Raw genomic sequence first — 10,235 nt, 5'->3', positions numbered from 1 at the left:
TCGAGATGGATGTGTGGCCACACGAGGAAGGATCAAGTCCGGAATGATGATATACGAGATAGAGTTGGGGTGGCACCAATTGAAAAGATGCTTGTTCAACATCGTCTGAGATGGTTTGGGCATATTCAGCGCAGGCCTTTAGAATGGTTTGGGCATATTCAGCGCGGGCCTTTAGAAGCTCCAGTGCATAGTGGATGGAAGCGTGCGAAGAATGTCAAGAGAGGTCGGGGTAGGCCGAATTTGACATGTGAGGAGAGATATGAGGGATTGGAGTGACACCAAAGAATTAGGTATGAACAGGGTGCGTGAAAGCTTGCTATCCATGTGCCCAAACTATGAGTTGGTCGCGAAATCTTATGGGTTTCACCTCTAGCCTATCCCAACTTGTTTGGGACTAGTGTTTGTTGTTGTTTGTACTATGTCGTGTGCAACCAAGAACATCACGCCAACGCCAACGAAAGCCAAGCTCACTGCCACAATGGCACTAGAGCTCTCATGTTCAATGTACAAGAAAAATATACTGTACAGATTGGAAAAGAAAAGCAAAATACAGATCAAAACATACCGCAAATAGGTTCACGAAACATGCCAATATAACTTATCCGGTCAAGAGAATTCCCCAAAACAGGAGCCAACCAGATTATACTAAGGTTACCATACACACGAGAGCAGCAAAAACATTCATAACCTTCATGACAGCAGACAATATGCAACTATATGCAGTCCATTCACGATTCAGATAATATTGTTGTTCCTCTTAATCAAGGAGGTGCAAGCAAAGCACACTTATATTGCTGTGTGTAAACACCAAAAGGAAACGAGCAACAAACGTTGCTGTAATATTATTGGCTTATTGCCATTGGGGCACTTTATTTCTTTTTTTCTCCCATAATGTAGACTATCTGAAACCACAATGGAACTAGAGTTCTCATGTACAATCTACAAGAAAAATATACTACACGGATTGAAAAGAAAAGCAAAATACAGATCAAAACATACCGCAAAATTCAGAAACATGCCAATATAAAGAGAACCCCCCAAAAAAGCAGCCAACAAGATTATAGTAAGGTTACCATATATAGCACACGAGAGCAGCAAAAATATTCATAACCTTCATCGCAGTAGACGATATGCAACTACAAGCAGTTCATTCACGATTCAGATAATGGTGTTGTTCCGCTCCCTCGAGGAGATAGAGACAAAGCAAACTGCATTGCTCTGCGTAAACACCAAAAGGAGACGAGCAACAAACGTTGCTGTAATATTATCGCCTGATGTTGCCCTCATGACCTCTCTACTGCCTGCCTCCCGTGAATGGCATCCGCTGGACCAACAACTTTGCCAGCACCCGACACCCCTGAGCCACACCCCTGAGCCATGCCACTGCCAGCCAACAACTTCATGTGCTGTCCTCTGTTGCCAGCACCGGTGGACATCCCTCGGCCCAGCATCTTTCCATTGCCCCCTGGAAAGAAATGAAGCCAATGTTTAACTGAAAATATCAGTGCAAAGACATCTTAAGCTACTACCTTCGTCTAGGTGAATAAGTCATTCGCGTAGTTCTAGGTTATCGATTTGAGGATTTAAATATGTGTTATATGTCATGAAAAGTATATCACTAGATTTCTACACGGATGTAGTTTCTAAATATATATTTTTTGTCACATATAATACATATTTAGATAGTTAAATCGTCGAACTAGAACTACGCGAATGACTTATTCACCGAGACGGAGGTAGTAGATGCTACTTATATGGGGTTCCTAGGCCTAGGAGTGCCATACGCTTTGTTGACCTGACAGTATTGATCATGACGCAACAGTCCTACATATACGATTTCTAGCTTCTAGCTACAGAACAGCAAGCAAATGGCAGAAGTATATGTGATTGGTGCTACTTTTGTGACTTATTAACAAAGAACTACTTAAGAATTTTGCTATACATGTCCTGAAGTTAAAAAGGTCCCGGCTTCTTCATCCATGTCCAGGTTTTATATATATATATATATATATATATATATATATATATATATATATATATATATATATATATATATATATAGTATTTTTATCAGTTTACTGAGCTGTTCCTTCGTTTGCTCACAAGAAGCCTCAGATTAATGGTTCCCTAACCTAGCATTCTAGCAAAGTTAACGTCTACAGAAATGCTCCCTCCGCTCTGAAATTATTTGCGTGGTTTTAGTTCAAATTTGAAGTGAAACCAGATCAGTAATTTCCGAACGGAGGGAATACCAAATAAGTCTGTAAAGTCATAATTAAGCAACATTGCACTATCAAAGGCATTTCTACAACAAAACAGACATATGCGTGCATTAGCGCGACATAATTGCAGGCTGCATCTTTTAAAAAGAAAGGGGGGGGGGGGCAAATTACCTGCTGAAGTACATCTTTTTCCCTTTTTCTTGTAAGAGACAGTAGTCCATAAATCCTCCTCATTATGGGGTTGATCTTCTTTTAACTCAACACCATATGTTTGGAGATCCCACTTTGAGTGTAGGTGTAACTGAAACCCATGCATCTTTCAGCGTCAAACTCACCCACCGCTTGGAGAGCCTTGGTGCTCGTGTTGACAGCAAGCACCCATGCGTTGCGATCTGAGAACTCAACCTTGGTCATGATGTAAACAATGCCATCATCATGCAAGCTCACAGCAGGACTGCCTGTGTGGAGCTTCGTCAGGACCTGCTTCTTGTTAAAACTGTTGGGCAGATCAGGCAGCAGCTCAAGATGGCTCGGGTCATCAATCATGATCTCCGAAGCTCTGAGATGGTAGTCCTCCTTCCATTGCCTTGAAATTGGGCAGGTCCCTGAAGGATGCATTGCCATCTTCCATGCCTTGGCTTTCCAATCTCCGAAGTAGTAGCTAGTGCTGCTTTGGGTCAAAGGAGGGTAGCTCATGCTGACATACTTGAGGCAGCCATCGACGGCAGCCATGTCACGCACAGAGTTGATTCTGGGGTCGGGCAACTCCGAAGGCGGCAACGGAATGTAACGGAGAATATTGTTGTGCAGGAGCGCGTCATAGATGAGGATACCATGTGAGAGGTCGACCCAGGCAATTGAGCCATGCTGTCCTCCAATAGTGATCACCTTGTTTGTGATCCTGTAACGGTAAGCGTCAGGTGAATTGACAAAAACCTCCTTTCTGGTCCATTCCCAGGTCTCTGAGTCGAACAGGTTGATATAGAACTTCACGGAGCCGCCAGGTCTGAGTGGGTGCGCTGCGTAGAACGCAGCAGCGAAGAACCTATAGTCGGCCTGGTCGCGAGTGCCGTAGTTCAGGAAACCAACATTACGGTCGCGAATTACGAGCTTAGAGGGGTTGGGGAGCATACGAAGCGACGGCTGCTTCTCGCCAGTGCTGCTGCCGACCCGGTAGATGAAGAACTGGTTAGCGGGCTGATCGCTGAAGGGGTTTACTGGTAAGCGGGGGATGCGGAGCAGCGCAAGGTGGCCGTCCGTCGCCAGAATCTTTGGCATCTCCGGGTACGCGTCAGGTTTCAGGCCGGGGGAGTGGATGGTAAAATACGAGACTAGCGGCGGGTGGTACATCCAGAAGGTCACCTGGATGCACTTGCCGTCCTCGGCGACGTGCTCGGCCGTGGTATCGTTGCATTCGTCGTCGACGTACCCCAAGGTGTCGAGGAGGACCGACTTGGGTGGGGAAAGTGTTGGATCGGCTTTGGGGCGGTCAGCCGGGCGGAGCCAGATCGGCGTGGTGCCCTCGGGGTAGACCATGGAGCATGTACCATCTCCGTTCAAGATGAGTGCCATGGAAATTGAGGAGGAGGACTCGGATGAGGACAATCGCAGGGATTGGGAGGGGATTGGGAGGGGATTGTGGGTGGCGGCTGAAACGAGCAAACCTAACCCTAGAGGCAGGTGGGGGAAGACGGTAAAGAGGATAGAGGAAACCTTGATTTCTCTTTAAAAACTAGTCTCGCTGAAGGAGATGGGCCAGCCCACGCGCGCGGGAGGGCTACAGCCTCTTTTTCTGTTATTTTACGTTTTCTGTTTTCGTTTTTTGCTTTATTTGTATACTTAAAAAAATTCTAAATATATTTATTATAAAAAACAGTCTAAAAAAATATTTGGAAATGTCGAACATCTGTTCGAAAAATGTTAATCAAGCATTCCGAAAATTTTAAACAAGTATTAGAAAAATGTTTAAAAATCATTTAAAAAATGTTGAACATGTATTAAAAAATGTTGATCAAGCATTCGGAAAAATATTGAATAACTATTTGAAAAATATTAATCAAGCATCCGGGAAATGTTGAACATGTTTAGAAAAATTGTTAATAACGTATTTCAAAAAATGTTGAATTTTTTATCTTTTATATATATATATATATATATATATATATATATATATATATATATTTAATTATGAATTTGAAAAAAATGTTGAACAAGTATTTAAAAAATGTTAATCAAGCATTTGAAAAAAATGTTGAACAAGTGTTTGAATAATGTTAATCAAGCATTTGGGAACTGCTAAATGTGTATAGCAAAAATGTTGATCATGTATTTTTTTATTTGAAAACTTTTAATAAATAGTTTTAAAAAAATTAATAGAAAAAATGTTAATCTTGTATATGAAAAATGTTAATCAAACATTTGAAAAACGTATAAAAATGTGTATAGAAACAATGTTGACCATCTATTAAAAAATTGAATTTGGAAAATCTTAAACGTGTATTTGAAACATGTTGTTGACATATACAAAAAATCTAGAACGAAAAACCAAAAGAAATAAAGAAAACCAAAAAAAGTAAAAAAACAAAAAAGGAAACAAAATAAACCAAAGAAAAAAATGAAAAATAAAAACTGAAGAAAAAAAATGTAAAAATAATGAAAAAGGAATAAAAAACAAAGAAGAAAAAGGACAAGAAACAAAAGATAAATTACCTTAAAGGATGTCGCGCCTTTAGTTCATCACGAACAAGACCTAGTCGAGGTGGCTAGCCTCGCTAGCTCCTATCCAGAAGACGAGGATTCCGATCCTGCTTCTGCTCGCTTCCCCTCTCTTTTCTTTTATTAAGCGGGCCAACCCAGTTGCTACAGTAGAGAAAAATCCTTCAGCGAGAGATGCCACTGTCTCACTTAATGCGAGACATAGCTCTCATGGGGAGGTGGAGCTTCTAACGGGCGCTCTCAATGCCGGTTTAGGTTACTCGCGCTCGAAGGGTCACTCTACTGGCTCGCAGGGAACATGACCTGAAAAATTGGGGAGGTCCTATTCAACGCTTAAGGCGCCGGTAATTGCTACTAGCGCTCGCATAGCACGCATAGCGGGCCGGCCCAGCAGAAAAAGGTTGTTCCGCTTGTACGTAAAAAACACATTTACTTCTTCTAGTAGAAGCACGGTTCACAATTTACTTGTGACCAGGGTGGGTTTGCTCCCGGGGCTTGGTAGGCCTTGGTCTATTCCGGTTTATGTTCTGAATGGTCGTCACACTATTCCTGACTGGCTGGGAATGAAGAGGGGCCACCTTAGCTCAATGCCTCTCCTCACCCATATGAATTGCCATATTACACATTCATGTATAGAATTGATGAGGTGGAGGCACAGAGGCTGCGAGGGTGTGGCCTACGATACCTCCTCCATATTCAGGTTTCAGTTTCAAGAGTTTCTTCCAATATGATGGGCCCTCTCTTATGAATGGTTTTCACCCCTAACACAATGTTATGGACAACCTGTCTGATGTCTGGTCTAAGGAACCCTCTGAAGTTGAAGCTGTTGCAAAAAACTTTATAAATGGGAGGCCATCTGGTAGATATTCTTTTGTTTGTGTTGGAGGTGCTAATGTTGCAACCCTAATCACCGCTGATGCAAATCTGCTTGCCTGGATTGGGGGACGCTCAAAATAATTTACACACCTTTGCTCACGGACACAGTTGATAACGCATAAGTATAGTGGATCGCGACAGTCTTCGAGGGTAGTATTTCAGTAGCATCATGAATGAATTCAACAATATAACTATCACATAAAGCATTCTTTTCATGATTCATAAGCATAGAAATTTTACTACTCTCCACATAAGCAAATTTATTCTCATCAACAATAGTGGGAGCAAATTCAACAAAATAACTATCATGTGAGGCATAATCAAATTGAAATTAAAATCATGATGACAAGTTTCATGGTTATCATTATTCTTTATAGCATACATGTCATCACAATATTCATCATGGATAGCAACTTTGTTTTCATAATCAATTGGAACCTCTTCCGAAATAGTGGATTCATCACTAAATAAAGTCATGACCTCTCCAAATCCACTTTCATAATTATCAGAATAAGATTCGACACCCTCCAAAATAGTGGGATCATTACTTCCTAAAGTTGACACTCTTCCAAACCCACTTTCATCAATATAATCATCATAAATAGGAGGCATGCTTTCATCATAATAAATATTCTCATCAAAACTTGGAGGACAAAAAATATCATCTTCATCAAACATAGCATCCCCAAGCTTGTAGTTTTGCATATCATTAGCATCATGGATATTCAAGGAATTCATACTAACAACATTGCAATCCTTCTCACCATTCAAAGATTGTATGCCAAACATTTTATTGCATTATTCTTCTAACACTTGAGCACAATTTTCCTTTCCATTATTTTCACGAAAGACATTATAAAGATGAATAATATGTGGCAACCTCAATTCCATTTTTTTGTAGTTTTCTTTTTGAAACCTAAACTAGTGATAAAACAAGAAACTAAAAGATTCAATTGTAAGATCTAAAGATATACCTTTCAAGCACTCACCTCCCCGGCAACGACGCCAGAAAAGAGCTTCATTGACGGGATGTGAGTGCCACTTACCTAGCCTCCGCGGCAACGGCACCGGAAAATATTTTGATGTCTACTACGCAACTTTATCCTGGTAGACGTTGTTGGGCCTCCAAGTGCAGAGTTTTGTAGGATAGTAGAAAATTTCCCTCAAGTGGATGACCTAAGTTTTTTCAATCCGTGGGAGGCGTAGGATGAAGATGGTCTCTCTCGAACAACCCTGCAACCAAATAACAAAGAGTCTCTTGTGTCCCCAACACACCCAATACAATGGTAAATTGTATAGGTGCACTAGTTCGGCGAATAAATGGTGATACAAGCGTAATATGGATAGTAGATACAGGTTTTTGTAATCTGAAAATATAAAAACAGCAAGGTAACAAGTAACAAAAGTGAGCAAAAACGGTATTGCAATGCTTGGAAACAAGGCCTAGGGTTCATACTTTCACTAGTGCAAGTTCTCTCAACAATTATAACATAATTAGATCATATAACAATCCCTCAACGTGCAACAAAGAATCACTCCAAAGTTTCTATCGGAGAACGTAGGACGAAAACGTGCATCAACCCCTATGCATAGATTACCCCAATGTCACCTTGGAAATCCGCGAGTTGAGTGCCAAAACATACATCAAGTGAATCAATATAACATCCCATTATCACCACAGATATCCCATCGCAAAACATACATCAAGTGTTCTCAAATCCAATACTCAACCCAACATAATGAAACCTCAAAGAGCAAGACACAATTCATCACAACAAGAGATAGAGAGGGGAGAAACACCATATGATCCAACTATAATAACAAAGCTCGCGGTACATTAAGATCGTGCCAAATCAAGAACACGATATATATATATATATATATATAGAGAGAGAGAGAGGTCACACACATAGCTACTGGTACATACCCTCAGCCCCGAGGGTGAACTACTCCCTCCTTGTCATGGAGAGCGCCGGGATGATGAAGATGGCCACCGATGATGGTTTCCCCCTCCGGCAGGGTGCCGGAACGGGCTCCCGATTGGTTTTTCGTGGCTATAGAGGCTTGCGGCGGCGGAACTCCCGATCTAGGTTTATTTCTAGGGGTTTCTATATTTATAGGAATTTTTGGCGTCGGGAACAAATCAGGGGGGTCCACGAGGCGATGACAAGGCAGGGGGTGCGCCCTCCACCCTTGTGGATGCCTCGTGACTCTTCTAGCCCAACTCTTTTGCTTCGGGGGCTTCTTCTGGTCCTAAAAAATCATCGTAAATTTTCAGCTCATTTGGACTCGGTTTGATATTCCTTTTCTGTAAAACTCAAAAACAAGGAAAAACAGAAACTGGAACTGGGTGATACGTCTCCAACGTATCAACTTTTTCTCACGCTTTTCCTCTTGTTTTGGACTCTAATTTGCATGATTTGAATGAAACTAACCCCCAGACTAACGCTGTTTTCAGCAGAACTACCATGGTGTTGTTTTTGTGCAGAAATAAAAGTTCTCAGAATGGAACGAAACTTTGCGAGGATTTTTTATATCAAAATAAGAATTTCTGGAGCCCAGACCCACCAGAGAGGGGCCCTTGTTGGGCACAACCCACCAGGGCGCGCCCCCCTCTCCTGGCGCGCCCAGGTGGGTTGTACCCACCTGGTGGCCCCGCCGACGACCCCCCTGATACTATAAATTCACATTATTCCAGAAAAAATGGGGGAGAAAGAATCATCATGATCCACGAGACGGAGCCGCCGCCAAGCCTTGTTCTTCCTCGGGAGGGCAGATCCGGAGTCCGTTTGGGGCTCCGGAGTGGGGGATCTTCGTTCTTCGTCATCACCAACCAATCTCCATCGCCAATTCCATGATGCTCCCCACCGGGAGTGAGTAATTCCTTCGTAGGCTCGCTGGTCGGTGAGGAGTTGGATGAGATTCATCATGTAATCGAGTTAATTTTGTTAGGGCTTAATGCCTAGTATCCACTATGTTCTTAGATTGATGTTGCTATGACTTTGCTATGCTTAATGCTTGTCACTTTGGGCCCGGGTGCCATGAACTCAGATCTGAACCGTTTATGAACTCATCATTATATCCATGTTTTAGATCCGATCTTGCAAGTTATAGTCACCTACTACGTGTTATGATCCGACAACCCCAGAGTGACAACAACCGGGCCCACTCTCGGTGATGACCGTAGTTTGAGGAGTTCGTGTATTCACTATGTGTTAATGCTTTGTTCGGGTTCTCTATTAAAAGGAGGCCTTAATATCCCTTAGTTTCCAATATGGACCCCGCTGCCATGAGAGGGTAGGACAAAAGATGTCATGCAAGTTCTTTTAATAAAGCATGTATGACTATTTATGGAATACATGCCTACATTATATCGATGAACTGGAGCTAGTGCCGTATCGCCCTAGGTTATAACTATCACATGATGAATATCATCCAACAAGTCACTGATCCAATGCCTACGAATTTATTTATATTGTTTTTGCTGCGTTACTACTGCTATCATCACTGTTACACTTGTTACAAATTACTGCCATCACTGTTACTGTTACCGTTGCTGCTGTCACTACTATCAAAACTATCAAACTACTTTGCTACTGATCACTTTGCTGCAGATAATTAATCTCCAGGTGTGGTTGAATTGACAACTCAGCTGCTAATACCTTCAAATATTCTTTGGCTCCCCTTGTGTCGAATCTATAAATTTGGGTTGAATACTCTACCCTTGAAAACTGTTGCGATCCCCTATACTTGTGGGTTATCAAGACCTTTTTCTAGCGCCGTTGCCGAGGAGCATAGCAATATTTGTTGAGTCACTTGGGATTGTTATCATATTATCACTATGAAGAATCTGAAGGATCCTAAACCGAAGATGTTTCCCTCAAGTACGAGGGGAGGTAAGAAACTGCCATCCAGTTCTGCTTTAGATTCACCTTCTGTTATGAGTAAACTTGCAACACCACCACATGCTATTAATCCTGATATGTCGCAAGTTATTGATGATGCTACTTCTACTATGAATGATGCTTATGATGATGCTAGTACCTTGCTTGATAATGATGATGTGCCACTTGGTGACTTTCTTGATGAACAAATTGGTAGAGTAATACAACATGATGTTGTTGAATCTAATGATGAACTTGAAACTGAAACTCCTGAAACATCTGCTAGAACTAGCCTTCCTAGATATGAATTGCCTAAGGTACCGGAAGGTTATGTTATGAGTGAAGAAGCAACTAGAGATATTCTTGCTTGTAAGGATAGAGATGATCTAGAGAAATTACTATGCAAGTATAAAGAAAAATCTCTTAATGCTAGAATGAAATGTGATCCTAAGTTTGCTACTTCACCTATCTGTATTGCTCATAAGGATTATGAATTCTCTGTCTACCCAGAGTTAGTTACTCTGGTTGAATCTGATCC

The 10,235-nt window shown here is 41.6% G+C and overlaps 1 protein-coding gene across 1 annotated transcript; it reads right to left on the bottom strand.

The window, feature by feature from the left end:
• Positions 1-1,061: 1,061 nt before the first annotated feature.
• On the bottom strand, positions 1,062-3,908 carry LOC123181436 (uncharacterized). The gene is made up of 2 exons (XM_044593697.1): positions 2,394-3,908; positions 1,062-1,465 (listed from the first exon to the last, which is right to left on the bottom strand). Exon 1 carries the CDS (start codon positions 3,792-3,794, stop codon positions 2,475-2,477), a length of 1,320 nt encoding a protein of 439 aa, XP_044449632.1. The 5' UTR covers positions 3,795-3,908; the 3' UTR covers positions 1,062-1,465; positions 2,394-2,474.
• Between the last annotated feature and the right edge of the window lie 6,327 nt (positions 3,909-10,235).

The sequence above is a fragment of the Triticum aestivum genome, chromosome 1D (genome assembly GCF_018294505.1).
Source record: "Triticum aestivum cultivar Chinese Spring chromosome 1D, IWGSC CS RefSeq v2.1, whole genome shotgun sequence".
Lineage (NCBI taxonomy): Eukaryota > Viridiplantae > Streptophyta > Magnoliopsida > Poales > Poaceae > Triticum > Triticum aestivum.
This window is presented reverse-complemented; position numbering and strand designations above follow the sequence as displayed.